Source organism: Meles meles, chromosome 1, assembly GCF_922984935.1.
Source record: "Meles meles chromosome 1, mMelMel3.1 paternal haplotype, whole genome shotgun sequence".
Lineage (NCBI taxonomy): Eukaryota > Metazoa > Chordata > Mammalia > Carnivora > Mustelidae > Meles > Meles meles.
This window is the reverse complement of record NC_060066.1, coordinates 210,005,005-210,024,628: the sequence shown is the minus strand read 5'-3', so window position 1 is coordinate 210,024,628 and position 19,624 is coordinate 210,005,005. Positions and strand designations below refer to the sequence as shown.

At 42.5% G+C, this 19,624-nt stretch overlaps 1 protein-coding gene across 2 annotated transcripts in view; it reads left to right on the top strand.

Moving 5' to 3' along the window:
• UBE4B (ubiquitination factor E4B) overlaps nt 1-19,624 on the top strand; it is a 123,535-nt gene that overhangs the window by 45,559 nt on the left and 58,352 nt on the right. For both annotated transcript variants that reach the window (XM_046002477.1, XM_046002488.1), the window contains exons 3-5: nt 11,770-11,905; nt 18,018-18,105; nt 19,079-19,223. In XM_046002477.1, coding sequence (XP_045858433.1) covers nt 11,770-11,905; nt 18,018-18,105; nt 19,079-19,223 — 369 coding nt within the window. The remainder of the gene's footprint in view (nt 1-11,769; nt 11,906-18,017; nt 18,106-19,078; nt 19,224-19,624) is intronic.

Below are 19,624 nucleotides of genomic sequence, written 5' to 3'. Positions count from 1 at the left end.
GTCAGATGCAGAATAAAACTCCAGTTCTATTGACTGATTGATTGATTTTACTTTTAACTAATCTCTATACCCAGTGTGAGGCTCGAACTCACAACCCCGAGATCAAGAGTGGCATGCTCCATTGACGGAGCCAGCGTGGCGCCCCTCGAGGTCGAGAGAACATTTACTGTAACATTACTCTCCCACCATAACCAGCTCTGGCTGTCTCTTTGCTTTTCCTGGCACTCCGAGCAGAATTTTAAAAATCCCTAAGCCCATTTTTTACTAAAATTTTACCAAGAAGTTTTTATAGAACATTCTGGACATACATGATCGTTAACATCCATGAGACATAGTACCACCTGTGAACCCCCGATAGGATCTCTGGCTCTTTACACCTCTTTTCCACACCAGCAGGCCATCGCTGTTCTGAATTTTGCAGATATTTCTTAATTTTTTTTTTTTTTTTTTTTTTGGTGCACTGTCAATATGACATTGCTTTTGCCTGCCTGAAAACGTTGTATGAGTAATTTCCTCCAACTGATTGCCTCTTTTTTTTACAGTTGTCATTGATTACGTTGCTTTTACGTGTCAGTTCGGCCTGCCTGTGTTTATTTAGGGCCGGTGGCAGGCTGGGCCCAGTGCTAGGTCATGGGAATGCAAAGACGAGCAAGTGAGGCTCAGTTTCTTTCTCGGAAGAGCTTACCATCCAGTACGGGAGAAGGTGTTCTTTCATTTTCTTTTAAGAATCTCTGCTTATTCAATTCCCGGGAGGACAGACTGGTTTTTAGTTCCTTCCCCTGCCCCCCCCCCCCCCCAGCTTAGATTAGTTCATGATTGCTCAGCCTTCGGAAATCCTTAACCCCCTTGGACGATTTTTATTTTACAGTTTTCTTTTGAGATGATACTTCTGTTCCTTCTGACCGCCCCTCTGGCATCTTGCGTAAAGCCTTCCTGGATGTCCTGACCGCTGCAAAGGTGTGGCCACTCTTGCACAGGAGTTCCTCAGTGAACCCTTCATCAGCTGCTTTTATCTTAACGGAGTTCCTTGGATGCCTTTTTTACCCTCTGGAGCTGGAGTTCCCTTTTTTTTTTTTTTTTTTAAGATTTTTATTTATTTATTTGACAGAGAGCGAGCAGGAGCACACAAGCAGGGGGAGTGGCAGACGGAGAGGGAGAAGCAGGCTTCCCGCTGAGCAGGGAGCTCGGTGCAGGGCTCTGCAGGGCTCGATCCCAGAACCCTGGGATCATGACCTGAGCCGAAGGCAGATGCTTAACTGTCTGAGCCACTCAGGCGCCCTCGAGCTGGAGTTCTTAAGACTGTTGTCTTTTTTTTTTTTTTTTAATTTATAATTGTTTGTTTCGGGGGTACAGGTCTGTGAATCATCAGTCTTACACAATTCATAGCACTCAGCATAGCACGTATCCTCCGGTGTTTATCACCGGCCACCCCATCCCAGCCCTCCCAACTCCCTCCCCTCCAGAAGACCTCAGTTTGTTCCCTGAGATTAAAAGTCTCTTACGGTTTGTCTCCCTCCCTGGTCTTTTCATGAGCTCTTCTGGCAAACCGATGAAACCTTGGGTCGGCATCTCAAAGTATATTTTTAAATGCAGATAATAAAACACAAGATTACAGAGGAAACTGGTTATGTAGAAATATAGTGATCACAATATTTTTAAAGATTGTGACATAGTAATTTATGTGCTTCTGTGTTAAATGCTTTAAATAAAAGATCTAGCCGCTAATCAAACAGCTACTATAATTTTGACCCCCTGAATTCTGTTTCCATCTGCTGTGACGAGCCTCTGATCTGGGAGCAGAAGTGAACGGCGGGGCCTGTTTGGAATGAGACAGAAGCCAAATGATACGTTTGGCCTCTGGGCTAGTTCCGGGGTTTGGATTAGAAACACAGAAGCCATTTCCTCCGTCTGCCTGCTAGTCTTTAATATACTTAATAATAATTTAACCGAAATTCTTGTGTGTGAAAATGGTCTTTGTCCTGCTTCCATTTATGCATTTGGACTCTTGTTTAATGCCTCTGTGTGCTAGGCTCTGGGTTAGGAGCCAGGACTGCCAGCCAAGATGGGGGCGTGTCAGAGGGCCCCTCGTCCGGCAGGAGGGGACGTCCTCAGGGAGGCTCGCGCACCACCCCTGACACCGCCCGCCTGCAGGTGGTCTCTGTCTGCCCCAAACTCCCGCCTGTGGTGGTCAACTCTTTGGGAGAATTTTCCCCCAAGGATTTATCTGATTGAAAATTCTGCCTTAAAACCCCACCACCAGGGACGCCTGGGTGGCTCAGTGGTTTAGGCCGCTGCCTTCGGCTCGGGTCATGATCTCAGGGTCCTGGGATCGAGTCCCGCATCGGGCTCTCTGCTAGGCAGGGAGCCTGCTTCCCTCTCACTCTCTCTGCCTGCCTCTCTGCCTACTTGTGATCTCTCTCTGTCAAATAAATAAATAAAATCTTGAAAAAAAAAAAAAAAAAACCCCACCACCAACACAGGATTATTACTTCTGAAAGTAGGGAACTTCCCATTGTTATTCTAAACCCCCCAGATTTGTTCGATGTGCTTTATGATCTGTTTTACATTTCGTTTTATATCAGTTGTTATCAGTGATCTACTGAACGCTGTAAATTCATGCAGCCTTCATTTACTACCTGTTTATTTAAATCCTCTCATGTGTCTGTTCGGTTCTGTTCTAGGTCACATCGCTTATAGTCTAGTGAGAGAAGACAGACGATTTTTAAGAACCATAAATCTGACAGGTGGTGAGAATTATTGTGGAGAAACTAGAGAGTTATGTTGCCAACGGAGGAAGGCAATGCTATTTTCAGTTAGAGAGTCGATGGTAGACCTCATTAAGAAGATGACATTTCAAAAGAAGCCTGAATGAAGCTGGGAGCAAACCAAGTGGTTATCTATTGGGCATTCTTTCCTGACAGAAGGAACAACAAATCCAAAGGTCCTGGGGCAGAAATGGGCTTGGTGGTGATTGATGTAAGGCACAGTCATCTTCAGTTACCCCTCAACTGCCTCCTCCAGTTCTGATACAGAACATATTATTAAATAACAGTACATTGGTAGAAATTCCAACAAAATCACACTTTTATAGTTAATTGTCTTTGGCTAAGAATGCTGTTAGCAATGATAGAACCTTTCATCCTATCCTTGATTGCCAATCTGGTATTTAAATCATTTTTTTCCCCTCCTTCTTCAGAAAGAAACCCTGTTGTTTCTGCTTGGTGTACAGCTTGGGAGAGGGCAGGGAAGAGGGCTTGAGGGTGAGTCAGAAGCAAACTGGAGGCAGAGGCTCAGGCAGAAGTTCAAGACCAGTGGGCCGCAGTGAGACCCCTGCAGAGTGCGGGGCTCAGGAGGCTCCTGGTGGTGGTTGAAATCCTTTTCACTTTCGTTGTCACAGGTGTATCCTTTACTGGCACGGATAGCTCATCTCACTGGAGCAGCTTTTTGGTCCCCCAAGGGGGCATATTTTAGATGTATTTTGGCCACCAAGGGGGCAGAATGTTCTCTGCATTGGACCGTCTGCGTTATTATAATGGACTGCATTATGTAGCATTATTCCTAGGGTCGCGATCCTTACTTTGTGAGTGTGGAAAAGGTGCTGACAGTTTGTCAGTGAGGTCTGTAGCGCTGGGAAACAACTTCCTGAGTTTCAGCCTGGCATTGGTCCCTCTCCTCTCCTTCTCTGTCTCCATTTAGGCTAACCTGGTCCTTGAACTTCTGTGAAATCGGACTCCAAACTACCCAGTAGCACTCCGCCCACACGCTGGGACACGAACAGGATGGCACGCCTGCTTTCCCTGCCTAGGTCAGGCACGCAGCTCTAGGGAGGGCGCTGAGGTCCATCGTGCGAGAGCGGGTTCCATAAAATGTGCTTCCTGTCTCGGGGAATTTGTGGCCTCGGTGCAGAGATCGGACACGTCGCCTGCTCAGAAGTCTTGTCTCCATGTTTGCGACTACAGTGTAGTCCGGGAGATTTCAGGGTCCTCTGTGATCAAGCCCCCCTTCATTTAACTCCACGTTCTGTTTTCAGAGCATTTCTGCTCCTGTTCTCGTCCCCATCACACCGGAGACACGGAGAACCCTTAGGAATCACGCTGCACAAGCCATTCTTAGTTTCGTGTGCATTTATCTTGTTTTCCTGACTAGATGGAGCTGTCTTCTATTTTCTCTTCTCTCTGTTGAGCTCATAGTAGGTATGTGTCCAGGAAGTCATTCTCTGGTTTTGATTTGGGAATATGCTGGCAGTTTTTCTCGCCATCTGTCTCCAGTCCCCCAATTGGAGTCTGAGGGAGTGCGTTTAAGAAAAATTAATGTTTTGACATACACCCTTCTAAGACTGAACCATGAAAAAAATAGAAAATCTGAATAGACTGATTCCTAGTAAAGAGATTGAATCATTAATCAAAAATCTCCAACAAACAAAAGTCCAGAACCTGACAGCTTCACTGGTGAATTCAAAAGAATTAATACTGATCCATCTCAAAGTCTTTCCAAAAAAAAAGAGGGACGCCTGGGTGGCTCAGTCAGTTAAGCCACTCCCTTTGGCTCAGGTCATGATCCCAGGGTCTTGGGATGGAGTCCCGCATCGGGCTCCTTGCTTGGTGGGGAGCCTGCTTCTCCCTCTTCCTCTGCCTGCCACTCTGCCTGCTTGTGCGTGCTCGCTTGCTCTCTCTCACTCTCTCTCTCTCTCTGACAAATAAAGAAATAAATAAAATCTTTAATTTAAAAAAAAAAAAAGGAGGAGGGAACATTTCCAAACTCAATTTTATGAAGGCAGCCACTACCCTGGTGCCAAAATCAGAAAAGGACACCGCAGGAAAAGAAAACTATAGACCACACACCTGGGTGGCTCAGTTGCTTAACCCACTGCTGCCTTCCGCTCAGATCATGATCCTGGAGTCCCGGGATCAACTCCCACGTCGGGATCCCAGCTCCGCAGGAAATCTGCTTCTCCCTCTAATCTTCTCTCCTCTCATGCTCTCTCTCACTCTCTCTCCCTCTCAAATAAATAAAATCTTTGAAAAAAAGAAAAGAAAAGAAAATTGTAGACCAATATCCCAAATGAATATAGGTACAAAAATCCTTGACAAAATATTAGCTGACCGAAATCAAAGGTACATTAAAGGAACATCCATACACTGTCATCACGTGGGGTGTATTTCAGGGAGCCAGGGAGGGTTCATTGTCGGCCCACCAGTCAGGGTGATGGTCCACATTAGCAAAATGAAGGATAAAATTATGAGCTTTTAGAATAAGTGCTCAATGTCCGTGTATGAGAAAAACTCTCAACGGAAGTGGGTATAGAGGAAATGGACTTCAATATAATGAAGGCCGTGTTCAGTAAGTCCATAGCTAATGTTCCACCTGGTGGTGAAAAGCCAAAAGCTTCTCCTCCAAGATTATGAACAAAAGAAGGTCCCGACTGTTGCTACTTTTATTCAGTCTAGTTTTGGAAGTCTGTCCTACAGGAGCAATGAGGGAAAGAAAACCCCAAATTGGAAGGAGAGAAGTAGAGCTGTCACTGTTTTCAGATTTGAAGGTGACTTGATACTGTGTGTACGAGACCCCAATGACTCCACTAAAATACCGTTGAAACTGACAAATGCATTCAGTGAGGTTGTCGAATATGAAATTAACATACAAAATTTCTTGTTTTGGGGTGCCTAGGTGGCTCAGTAGGTTAAGCCTCTGCCTTCGGCTCAGGTCATGATCCCAGGGTGCTGGGATCGAGCCCTACATCTGGCTCTCTGCTCAGCAGGGAGCCTGCTTCCCCCTCTCTGTCTGCCTGCCTCTCTGCCTACTTATGATCTCTTTCTCTGTCAAATAAATAAATAAAACTTAAAGCAATTCTTGTTTTTTTTTTTTAAGATTTTATTTATTTGTTTTTGAGAGAGAGAGCGCGGGTACAAGCGGGGGGGAGGGCGGGCTAAAGGAGAGGGAGAAGCAGATTCCCTGCTAAGTGGGGAGCCCAACATGGGGCTCAATCCCAGGACCCTGGGATCATGACCTGAGCTGAAGGCAGATGCTTAACGGAGTGAGCCACCCAGGCGCTCCAACAAAAATCACCTGTGTTTCTACACAGTTATAACAAACTGTGGGGAAAAGGAATAAAATAATCCCGTTTACAGTTGTATCAAAAAGAAGAAAATACCAAGGAATAAATTTAACCAAGGAGGTGGGAGATATGTACATGGAAAACTATAAGATATTGACAGAATTTAAAGAAGACATAAATAAATGGGACGATCTGTGGTCATGGATTAGAAGAATGAATACTGATAAAATGTCCATACTAAGCTAAAGCAGTCTAGATTCCGCGCAGTCCCTATGCAGATTTCCATGTCATTTTTCACCGGACAAAGCATCCTAAAATTTGCAGGGAACCACAGAAGGCCAGAACAATCCTGAGGAGGAAGAACGAAGCCAGAGGCATCACACCACCTGGTTTCAAACTTATAAAGCTGTAGTTTCCAAAATCATACGGCCTGGCGTAAAGACATTCACATAGATCAGTGGTACGGAACAGAGAGCCCAGAAGTAGACCTGTCTGTGTATGATCAGGTAATTTACAGTAAAGGAGCCAAGAATGTACAATGGGGAAAGGACACTCTCTTCAGTAAACGGTGCTGGGAAAACCAGACACCCACACGTGAAAGAATGAAACTCGACTGTCTTACACCATGCATGAATACTCAACATGGATAAAGACTTGAATTGTAAGACGAGAAACCATGAAACTCCTAGCAGAAAACATAGGTGGTAAGTTCCTCAGTGTCAGTCCTGGCGATGGTTTTTTGGATTTGACTCCAAAAGCAAGGCAACAAAGGCAAAAATGAACACGTGGGACCACATCAAAGTAAAAAGCTTCTGCAGAGCAAAGGAGATCATTAACAAAATGAAAAGGTAACCTAGAGAATGAGAGAGAGTATTTGTGAATCATGTATCTCATAAGCAGTTAATATTTAAAATATATGAAGAACTAGACCTAACTGTGAGACCTGAAACCATAAAAATCTTTGGGGTTTGGGGCGCCTGGGTGGCTCAGTCATTAAGTGGCTGCCTTCAGCTCAGGTCATGATCCCAGGGTTCTGGGATCAAGCCCCACCCGAATCGGGCTCCCTGCTCAGCAGGAAGCCTGCTTCTCCTCCTCCTCCCACTCCTTCTGCTGTGTTCCCTCTCTCACTGTGTCTCTCTGTCAAATAAATAAAATCTTTAAAAAAAAAAATCTTTGGGGTACTTCTATTAACTAAAGATGAGTCTCCTTTGGTCTCTGACAGTTTGTTAGTCTTTCCGTGGTTTTCATTATCTTGACAGCTTTGAAGAGCTTTGTGGAATTTTCTCTTAATTTGGCTTTGATGTTTTTCTCATGATTAGACTCGGGTTTGGGGTTTTGAGGGAAGAAAATCACCCATGCCAAGGGCCCTCTCATCGTTTCTCTCTGCGTGCACACTGTCCATACCACACCCCTGGTGGTGGTCACCTTCACCACCTGGTTAAGCTGGTGATTTTGAGGTCTCTCCACCGTGAAGTTAATGACTTTTTTTCCCTTTCCAGACTCCATTCTTTGGAATCGAGTTCCTAAATCCAGCCCACCCCACTCAGGCAGTGGGAATTAAGCTCTTCCTTTTGGAATGGGGATGTCTACGTGGAGATGTGTTAGGTGGACTCCTCTGTAAGGGGCATGTGCTTCTTCTCCTTACTTACAGCAGTAAGGACTCATGTATATTTATTTTGTATTTTGAGTTGTAATTCAAATTGCTGTATTTCTTTTTGCATTATTATTTTACACAAATTGTTCTAGCATTGGCCATTGGGAGCTCTTTTGGGTTGACTCCTCTGTTTGACATGCTTATCTTTTCATTTTTTTGAGTATTGTCTCTTGGGGGCTGTAAGATGGTACAGACCCAACCTGTTTTTTCTCTGCGCTCGCCCTCCACTCAACCAATTCTCTAAGGAGCGGTCAAGGTCTTCTGATTCTTTGCGTGATTCTTTGCATGATTCACCCTTTTGATATGAAGGAAGGGAAACTATCTCATAAGAAGATTAAATCATTTTTTCTAATTCGTGTCATTGGTTTTCTTCTCTTAATATTTTAGGTACCACTGTATTTCTTTGCAGGTTTGAGATGTCCTTCTATTTGTGTTAATTGGCCAGAACAAAATGTTTTCACTAGGAAGTTAGCTGCTGAGTGAATGTATCCGTCGGCTTTATGGAGTAGGATGTGCTCATTAGAAGCACTTCTGAGGGCTCACGTTTGGTATTGGCCAGATAAACTACTTTGTGTTTTCTGGGAATGTTAGTTAACCCTTTAGCTTAGTTCGTTGTCAAGATCTGTGTAAATTAGCCTTAGAATTTTAATTAGTAGTAGAACGATGGTTCTTTTTGTAAAACTAATGTCTTTTTAAGGTTTGCTTTTATAATTTTAGAATACATGAAACATACAGCTTCGGTGTAAATAGCTGTGATCACAGAAGTGTTCCGCAGTTTGGGATGGTGGAAATAACAGCATTTTCTTTAGAGTCAAGAGACATGTATTTTTTTTTTTTTTTTTTTTTTTTTTTTTTTAAAGATTTTATTTACTTATTTGACAGAGAGAGATCACAAGTAGGCAGAGAGGCAGGCAGAGAGAGTGAGAGGGAAGCAGGCTCCCTGCCGAGCAGAGAGCCCGATGCGGGGCTCGATCCCAGGACCCTGAGATCATGACCTGAGCCGAAGGCAGCGGCTTAAACCACTGAGCCACCCAAGAGACATGTATTTTAATCTTGCCTCTGTTTTTAACTTGCTAATAAGGGAAGTTCTTAGACTTCGTAATCTCAATATTTTCATCTGTAAAAGAAGAGGATTGGCCAAGACCTTTAAAAAGTCACTCCCTGCCACACACACACCTTTTTAACAGCTTTATTGGGGTTTTAAGGTTCCATTTGGCAATTCTGTTTCTTTTTATACTAGAATTTAGCAAGCCACTGTGTGTGTGTGTGTGTGTGTGTGTGTGTGTGTGTGTGTGTGTGTAAAATACTGGACTGGATCCAGTGTTAAAGCTTAAATAGGCGTTTGGTTTGGTTTATACCTGAAAGGGAATAGCATTCAGGAAAATACTGTGGTACTGGGAGGAAAATCTTAGAGATTTAAAACCCTCCTTTATTATTTCCTTTAAAATTATGGCCTTCCCACCCAGAATGTATAATTTTCCTTTAACAAGCTCTTATTAGTAATAAAGGTTTGGACAGTGGCCATCTTGAACGTCCGCGGTTCATCTTCTATTAAGCAGACATGGCTTTCTCCATTCTTTGTTACATATACCCTCACTTTTTGAAGACTTGTTTTTATTTTATTTTATCTTTTTTAGATTTTATTTATTTATTTGACAGAGAGAAACAGCAAGAGAGGGAGCACAAGCAGAGGGAGTGGGAGAGAGAGAAGCAGGGCTCTGCTGAGCAGGGAGCTCAATGTAGGACTCGATCCCAGGACCCTGGGATCATGACCTGAGCCAAAGGCAGACGCTTAACGACTGAGCCACCCAGGCACCCTGAAGACTTATTTTTAAATTGATAATGCACAGATTTTCTCATCTTGTAAAGGAGGACTGGAGGAGATTATGTCTGTTTTAATTTTTTAATACCTGTCTTTATGGAGATGAAGTGGGGAGATATCTCTGTTCTTTGAAACTTGGCTTCCTGACAAGTTTCCCAAGTTAGGAGCCAAGAGAGTGCATGCTTTGGAAACAAAGTGATGTTTTGTGCTGTTGCTTTGATTTGGTTTTAGCCACAATGTTTAATTTATATTGATTCTAAATAAAGTCAAAGACACCATCCATTTTTTTAAGTTTAAGAAAGCAGAGGGGTCACTCCAGATTCTAGGTGGGATTGAGGAAGACTGTTATACATACTAAATTCTGGGGAGAATTGCCCCACTGAAGATCACATGGAGGGTTCAGGAAAAAGAGAATTTGGATGTTATCCTTGATGTTTTATTAAAATATTACAAACATAGTATTCTGTACTATCTGGTGTACTCTGGGATTGTATTACTGTAGGATCATTGTACTTGCAGTATAGTTTAGTATACTGTGTTGCAAATACAGGTTTTTTTAAACAACTTACTGTGTTTAATTTTAAAACTGGTTTTACAAGGTAGAAGTTTTAAAGTTGCTTAATTGCTATTCCATAAAAATTGTTGAACTTTGTTATTATTGATTAATCTTATTTACAGCTATTGGGGCGCCTGGGTGGGACTCAGTTAAGTGTCCAACCCTTGGTTTCAGGTCAGGTCATGAGCTAAGGGTTGTGAGATCGAGTCCCACATTGGATTCAGTGTGGAGTCAACTTGAGCTTCTCTCTCTCTTTCTCCCTCTGCTGCCCCCCCCCCCCCGCCCACTCACGCTTGCTTACTCATGCGCACGCTGTCTCTCTGTAAAGAAATAAAGTCTTTAGAAAAATTGTTAGACCTTTCATCGCGCTAGGTAAAATAATATTCTCCTAAGGACCTTATGAAGGCTGTATTATTTATTCCTTCAATAAATAGTTATTGAGAACTTACTTTGGGTTACATTCTTGAATTCGGGAATATTTCTGAGTTTCTGCCACATTAGGCACTTTCTGTATTCTCCTTGAATCTATTTCGGAATAGAGGATTTAGAGTAGAGTCTCTTTTCTTGCATGAACCCTACAGAGGCTTTAACAAACAGAAACATGTTAAAACCCACTATCAGGAATAGATGAATGTTTTCTGATACTCTTCAATGAGAGACAGAAAAGGGTGGCAAGTCTACTTTCTTGTAATTCTGGGAGTGTTCAAGTTTATCCGCCGGATTCTTGTTTCAGCTACAAATGGTAATTCAAGTTGCTGTTGTTGTGTTTTTTGTTTTTGTTTTTAATGTCTCATTTTTAAATTTAAATTCAGTTAATTAACATAAAATGTGTTATTAGTATCAATCTCATTTTCTTTTCAGCAACGTGAGTATATATTTTTTAAAGTACTTACAAATGCCTGGGTAAAACATCTTTTTTTTTCGTGGAAAGGTATTTGTGGAGTTGGAGTATTTTTTTAATTCTCTGAGAAAAACATGGTTTCAAAGACATGGATGAGAATTAGTCTGCCCTGTCCTCATGGCTGTTGTTATCTATGCCGTAGGCTCTGCAAAGGCAAGGACAGTGTCAGGGTTTTTATTTTCCCCAAACCATCATCTGATGAGATGTTCGGTCACCAAATGAGTTGATCTGTATTTAAGGACATTGCTTAGATGGCTCTGTTGGCATGTTTTCAACATTTTGTGGTAAAAATCTTAAGCCTAACCCAAAGGTGAGAGAATTTGGCAATGAACACCTGTATATACACCAGCGATCCAACCATTAACATTTTGGTGTCTTTGCTGTGGCACACATCTATCCATCTGTGTGCTTCTATAGCCATTTACTGATTTACCGTATTTTTGGTGCATTTCAAGGTTTTTTTCTGGACCATCACCGAAGCTAATTTGTATGGGGGCCGTGTTTGAATCGGTGAAAGAGAAAGTGATGAGGAGTCGGTTTTGGCTCTCAGATGAGGCTGTGTCACTGACCTCGCACGATATACGCGGATCAACTATGATTTCTTGCTCATGTTTCCGTGATTTTAATACTAAACATTGAGCATGCTCTCCCGATGGAGATTCCTCATCTGCTGACTGTCGTGATGGCAGGAGTGCTGATTGTGTTTGCTTACTGTCGCCATTCCAGATGGCTCTAATGTTACTTCGCGGGAAACTTAACTTTTCATGTCTTTTCCGGCCAGGAGTAGCGCATCGAAGCCAGAGCAGTGAAGGAGTCAGTTCTCTCAGCAGCTCGCCCTCCAATAGCCTTGAAACCCAGTCTCAGTCTCTCTCACGTTCCCAGAGCATGGATATCGATGGCGTCTCTTGTGAAAAAAGGTAAAGTAAGCCGTTTGCCAATCAGCTGTCGGGTTTACGGAAAGGGAGTGATTCAGTACTTTGGTCTCTAGTCCGCTAGTCCCAAGTGCCAGCCCTTAGCAAATTAGTGCAACAGCTGTGAGGTTTATAGGTCTTTGTATTGTTCTGAAATAGTCTTTATAGAAGTTTTTTTGGTTTTGGCATTGAAATACCTTTTATGAAATAATGGCATAAGTGGTAAAAAAAAATTATTTTAAATTTTTTCTAATGTCCGTATTTTGTACACACTGTGTCGGCAGGCGTATGTCAATCCCTAAAAATTTCTTCAAAGTTTTACTGACTAGTGAAATTGGAAAGTTTCGCAGGGTACGGACAGGTAAGCCACATACCTTATGAGCTCCGTAAGGGTCAGGATGTCCTAGAATAGGGTCTGTCTGTGCTGTCACAGTGCCCTGAGTGGGTGACAAGAGTGGCTGGGTACTGAGTCCTTCATTGCTCGGGAAGGCCAGGACCCCCCACCTCCCGCCCCAGGACCCGGCTCCTCTGCCCTGAAGCAGCTCCCACAGTTCTGTCAGTGGACCGAGGAATACTGTTTTCTGTGTGTGTTACGACGTGGAAAAGGTTAAGAAGCAGTGGCATAGAGCTTTGCCACTTGATGGGCTTGGGTTGAGGAGATCACCTTACATTAGATCCCGTTCTTACATTAAGAATTCAGAAAGGACTGCATTCTCACGAAAAAGATCAAGTAGGAAAAAATCAACCCCACAGAGCAAAAACAATTGTGTTCTTATTACCTTAGCTCTGAGTAGATAAATTGGTAAAAAGCCAAGTCATCTCTGCAGTTTCATGGCCAGTGGGTGACTTCACTGGGTCGAGCACCTAGATTTATGCTCTTGCTATAGTCTGAAAAGCCTCAAGCTGAGAACTACTGTCATATACAGTGGAGCCAGGCCTCTGCTGTCTGAAAGGCACCGAGCAGAAGCAAACATAAATCATCCATGTCTTCAGAGAATTTCCCTAGAAAAATTGCCAAGAAGTGTGAGCTCATGGTCAGAAATCACAGAACACACCAGATAAAAGCCAGCATGAAGAAGGGACCCAGAGCGGAAGCGACAGAAGTATCCACCTGGAGACTTCGGGGGTTTGGAATTACTAGGTGTGGAATACAAAACACACATGTTTAAATAAATTACAATGGGAATTGAAAACATGAATAAGGGGAAAGCAGCTAGAAAAACAACCAAGCACAGCCGAAAAAGAATCATGTCGAATCTCTAGAAATGAAAAGATGACTCAGATTGAAAACCTGATACAAGAATGAGGCACAGCTAGATTAGACATAGCTAGAGACAGAACATACCGAGTGGTAAAGCTGAAGAAATTACCCAGAGTGTGCCACAAAGAGAAAATGATGAAACCTCTGCAGTGTATTTAGAGACATAACGGACACACAGCCAAGATAGACCGCATGGAAATTCAGAAGGAGAGAGTAGGGAGACTTAGAGCAACTCCCCACACCCCGCTTTGTTCTATGCTTTATTTCCTCTACTGCTTGGGAAGCCATTTTCAAAAAGATAAATGGCCACGAATTTTTCTAGAGTTGATAAATGATATGACTCCTGATTCAAAAAGCCCAGAAACTGCCACGCTGATTAAACCAAAGGAAGCTCATATCTGGACATTTTGTAGTACAATTTCCAAACATTGAAGACAAAAGAGTTTTAAAGCAGTCAGAGAGAGCAAAGAGTTTAGCTGCCAAGGAATGACAGATGTCTGAACGACAGAGGTCACGTGGAGGCATAATAGTATCCAAACGTTGAAAAGTAAATCAGCTGCCCACTGGCACTTGTGTGCCCTCGTGCACCTATCTTTCAGGCGCAAGGGTGAAATAAAGACATTTATCGATTCAAAATAAAACCAAGTGCACAAACAAAAACAACCCGATAGTCTGCCCCCAGAAGAGCCCAGCTTTCAGCAGATGTAGTTGAAGAGGAAGGGGAGTGGTCCCAGGACTGATGTCCGCGATGCAGGCTGGAAGGACGAATGAAGAAAATAGATGTGAATCTAAACCAGACCGGCGGTGCAAAACAGGAGTCACAGCACAGAAAATAACACTGGGGGAGAGAAGGAAAACAGTGAGTTAGACGGAACACGCGGCATAGCAGAGCAGGGAAGCCAGGAGCGGGGCGGTTAGAGCAAGCTCTGAGCTCCCTGGGTACTTGGGAGAGGGGTGACGATACTTGGCCAACTTTTAAGTTTTGATGGAAGGATACTTGGTAAAACTTCAAGGGTAGCCGCTCAAAGAACGGGGATGGAGTATGTCTTCCAAACCAGTAAAGGGAAAATGTGGAATGGGAGTGGGGAGCTTGGGAGGATTTAAGTCAATTCAAAAGGAGGGAAGAAAGAAACACAAGTTTTTAAAAAGGGACAAATAGAAGATCGAAAGAAATGAAAATCGGTCAGTCAGCATAATGCATCACAGTGAAAAGGCTTAGGTTGGGGTAAAAACAAAACAGAACTCAGCTTTATCCTTGTTTACAGAAGTCGCACCTGAAACATTAGGTTAGATCTTCAACCTTTCACTGAAAGCAAAAGAAAGGGAAAAGCCTATCCCACACAGATACTAAACAAGAGAAAACTGGGGTAAACGTATTCATAGATTAAATTTTAAGGCACAAAGCACACTAGAAATAAGCACTGTGTACTGTTTAACAGTTTCCAAAACATATGCACTCGGTAAGAGGACAGCAACAGCAGTAAGCACACAACAGTACAACTAGGAGAAGGCAACACATAATCATAATGGGAGATTTTCACATTCCTTTCATCCATCAATAAATCAGAAAGAATGACATCAGTAAGCGTATGAACAAATTAAACCACACAGCTAAAAGCTTGATGTAATTGACAGATACAGAACTTGGCACTCTACAGTTGGAGAACACACATTCTTCCCTAATACCCAACGACCGGAGAGTTTCTGTGTGACGCGTCCCATAGATCATGTTTTCTGACGAGGACATGAGATTAAGTAATTAATAGAAGGAAAAATCCTAAAAATTTCCTCATACAGTTGGCAATTTTTAAAACAGAGCATGCTTCTAAATACAGACCAGAGAAGAACTCAGAATGGGAATTTGAAAGGATCTGGAACTGAACAGTAAGAGATAGTCCAGGTTACGGGCTGTATGTCGTAGCTAAAGTGGTCCTCGGGAGTAAATAGAAGGCTGGAATATCTTACAAATGAAACGGGGAAAAAGAGAATATAAATAAGTCTCAGAAATAAAAACCCTTTTCTGGGAAGACTCTTTCCCTGCATATGTGCATAGCCGACCCCTCTCTGGTCTGTATTCATGCGGCATTTCACGGGGAGGCTCACCCCATTTCAAATGGAAAGGCCTGCACCCTCACTTGCCCTTTCCTTAATTTTTCCATAGCAGTTATCACTGTACGATATGTTTCACTTATTATGTTCGTTGGTGTCCTTCTCCCTCTCGAAGGTAAGCTCCATGACACGGGGGTCGTTTTGTCCCTTGTGTTGGTCCGTCGATCTCTCTGACAGCTAGAACAATGCCTGCATAGAAAGGGGATCTTGGTAATGTTGGTTATTAAAAAAGAGAATTCCGTGAAAAAAATATAAATGTGCAACATGCAAATAAACATGAAAATCAAATTCCTGGAAAAATGTCGTTCTCCCAAAATTGACTCAAGAGGAAAGAGAAAACCTGAATGATCAAAAACCAATGAAATAAATTGAGTCAGTATTTTAAAATTTTCCAAACTAAGCCCCTCGCTCGTATAATTTTATGGGCAGATTCTGCCATTCCAATTATACACAAATTTTTCCTGATAATCTTAAAAAATGGGGAATAGTTACCAACCCAATTTACAAAGCTTGTAGGACCTTAATATCAAAACCAGGCAAGAATATTATAAAAGAAAAAAATTACATGGTAATCATGTTTATATGTACTTACAAAAATCTTGAAATATTGACAAATCAAATATTATAACACATAAAGAGCAGACAAAGCTTCTCTGGGGCTAGCTGCCAGGATAGTGGTTACCGTGGGCTTGCTTGGTTGTGGAAGGGTCATCCGGGTGCTCTTGGAGATCTGGTAATGCTCTGTTTCTTGATGCGGGGTGCTGATTACATCAGTATGTTTCTTTTGCGAAGCTTTATTCAGCCAAACACGCATCATCATCTATGGATAGGTCTGTACGGATATTTCAGTTACAAGTTTAAAGTAATAACATAACATGAGCAACTTGGGTTTACCTCAAGAATGCAAGGGTACAGCATTAGTGAATCTATAAATATCATCCCGCACGTTGTATATGGAAGAGAAAGGCCGTATAATCTTGGTAGTTGGAAAAGTTTGATAAAACTCAGCCTCAGTCCTGGTAAGAATCTTCGCAAACAGGAAACAGAAAGGTGCCTCCTGAATTAGCGATATGGCAGAGACAGAGTTCAGCGAGTAGGCGGGGGCCAAGTGACTAGTTTTGTCCGGTAGACTGTGAGTGGAGGTGACTTGCGTCGCTTTTAGGCGAAGGCAGTTGAGCCGATTCCTCCTCCATCCCTCTCTTCTCTTGCTCCAGTGACCTTGGAGGCTGTGTATTGCAGATGGCATAGATTAAAGATGGAGTAAGGATGCTTCACTCTCACCAGACTTTGCGTAAGCAAGAAATAACCGTTATAGTGTTAAGCCTCTAAGATTTCCAAGTGTGTGTGTGTAACCACAGCATAGCCTACCTTATTCTGACTAATATAAAGGATCTCTCTCAAGAAACTACAGCAACTCTCATAGTCTGGGGTGAGAAATTAGAGACACTCCCTTTAAAATCAGGAAAAAGAACAAAGATGGCTGCTCGCTCTTCCTACATCTGATCAACACGGGGATCCTACCCAGTGCAATCCAATAAGGGTTAGAGTGGAAGAAATGAAGTAGTTACTATTTGGAGAAGAAATGGTTTTCTACCTAGTAAATCCCATGTGTAAGTAAAAAAGTTGCTTCTCAGAGGTCTCAGAGTTGTATTACTATGGACTAGCAACAAAAGAGGTACCATTCCCGATTTCATTTAAAAACATATGGTACCTGGTATAAATTTAGCAAAAGAAGTGAAAGACATGGAGAGAAAACTGTGAAAGTTTATTGAAAGACCAGGGGTGCCTGGGTGGCTCAGTCAGTTGAATGGCTGGCTCTTGATCTCTGCTCAGGTCTTGATCTCAGGGTTGTGAGTTCAAGCCCTGCACTGGGCTCTGTGCTAGGTGTGGAGCCTGCTTACAAGAAAAGGTTTATTGAAAGACCTTGAAGAAGAACTAAATACTTGGAGAGAGATTTTTATTATGGACTCAATAATGTAATGATATCCTTTCTCCCCAGTTTGATCTCAAGAGTCAATAAAATTCTAGTGAAAATACCAACAGGATTTTTAAGGAATCTGTGAACCTGATGCTTAAGTATGTGTGGATGAGCCAGAGGCCAAGAATGGCTAAGACTCTCCTGAAGTAGGAGAGTTAGGTGGAGACATTGACCCAGCAGATATCAAGATTGACTGTGAAGTATTAGTAAGTAAGATAGAGTGGTTTTTGTTCGGGGACAGGCAGATTATCTAATGGAACAGAAATGAGTATCCAGAAAAAGACCCATACGTGTGTACATGGTCACTGGACCTGTGAGAGGTGATTTCATATTAGCATAAAAAGGATGCTCTTTTCAATAAATGGTGCTGGGAAAATTATTTAATGTGGGAAAAATTAATATATGTGCTTCATGAGATTTTTGTGATCAGGCTCTGATTGTATGTGTGCCATTTAAAAATAATATGTATAGAAAATAACCTCTAATTTGCTTTTGAAAGTGAGCCTAAGAAAATGCCAACTTAGGAAAAATATTTCCAACAAGTGTAAAGACAGGATGTTTACATCCTAGTATATGAAGAGCTCTTAAAAGTCAATCAGAGAAAATGTTTATTATTATTTTGCCTTCTTGACTGATTTTGACTTCTTTGCTTTATTTTTGTCTTCTTGACTGATTTTGACTGATAGTCAAGAACTTTTCCTCAACCAGGAGCTATGACATTGGGTGGATTTATAAAAGGTAAAAGCCTTATTTGTCTTTTATGCTTAAAGCATGTCCCAGGTGGATGTGGATTCAGGAATTGAAAATATGGAGGTTGATGAAAACGATCGAAGAGAAAAGAGGAGCCTCAGCGATAAGGTTGGTAAGAGATGAAGCCCTTGCTTCTATTTGTAGAACAGGTAATATAAATGCCCTTTTGGTTCTTACATCTACACTGTTGATCAGAATGAGCTGCCCCAGGTCAGCAAATTCTGTTGAGGTGACTTTTTTTTTTTTGAGGAGAAATGGGTAGCTAAGATTGCTCTAATGAAAGGAGAGCTCACTTCTTTCATCCGGGCAGATCCTGCAATTAGCTTGGTTTCAGATCCATATTTCTGTCAGTAAATGGAGTTTGTAATGAGAAGGAATTTAGCCCTAATTTGAACTTTTTCTTTTGGTCTTTTGCTTATGCAAGTAGGTCATCAGATCTTCCATAGTACTGGGAGGAAAATGGCTGGGTATTGAAGCAAGAATACATGAAGACCAGTAGCACTTAGAAGCTCATATGAAATATGAGGTCTTTATCTGAGCTTAGTTCCCTATAGTTAGCCAAAGAGAGCTGTTCTGTTTTGGGGGGGAGACCTGGCAGAGACCGTTGCGTCACTTCCGGTGTGGTGATCAGGAGTGTTCCGAAGCACGGGGTGGTCACCTGTTGGACTGTGGCCTTCTAGTGGCGCGATGCTTTATTTTGTAGAGTGTTTCTTATGTGTTTCCAGAATTCTTTTATATACGTGGTATTTTATCTGTGACAGAAACTAGTGAGTAACATTAAATTCTGGAAAAGTTTTTGGATGTAAATGAGTTCTGTGCTGGTGTTATCCCGGTTCTTTGGCGTTCGGGAAAGGATGTCTATGCATCCTTTCTCTAATTCCGGCCCTGGTGATTACAGTAATGTCCGTACAATTATCCGTAGATAATTGTAAGCGGATGAAACCTCCAGGTGGTGCTGAAGTCAGAGTAACGAGCTGATTTCCCCCTTAGTCAGTGGGTGAACAGTCGTATGCATTTCTAAAATGTCCCGGTGAATAAATGAGTGACTTGAACTTAACCTGCAAATCTTCTTCCTCACAAGGAGCCTCCCTCGGGTTCAGAAGTGTCGGAAGAGCAGGCCTTGCAGCTGGTCTGTAAGATCTTCCGCGTCTCCTGGAAGGACCGGGACAGAGACGTCATCTTTCTTTCTTCTCTTTCTGCACAGTTTAAGCAGAACCCAAAAGAAGGTAGGAATCTAGCTTCGCTGTTCAGAGAAAGCAAGAGTGTCGGATCGTTGCCTTCTGTCACCCACATTCACCTTCTCTTGCTTTGGGGTTGAATGTTTTGACTACAGAGTTCTGATGAGGACACTGCTCTTTGGCCACTGTCCACAGCTCTTACTGATAAACTAGTGGTTTTTTTTTTTTTCAAGTTTCATGATTTCTATAGCAGAAAACTATATAAATAAGTTAATGTTGGGGCGCCTGGGTGGCTCAGTGGGTTAAAGCCTCTGCCTTCAGCCCAGGTCATGGTCCCGGGGTCCTGGGATCGAGCCCCATATAGGTCTCTCTGCGCAGCAGGGAGCCTGCTTCCTCCTCTCTCTCTCTGCCTGCCTCTCTGCCTACTTGTGATCTCTCTCTCTCTCTGT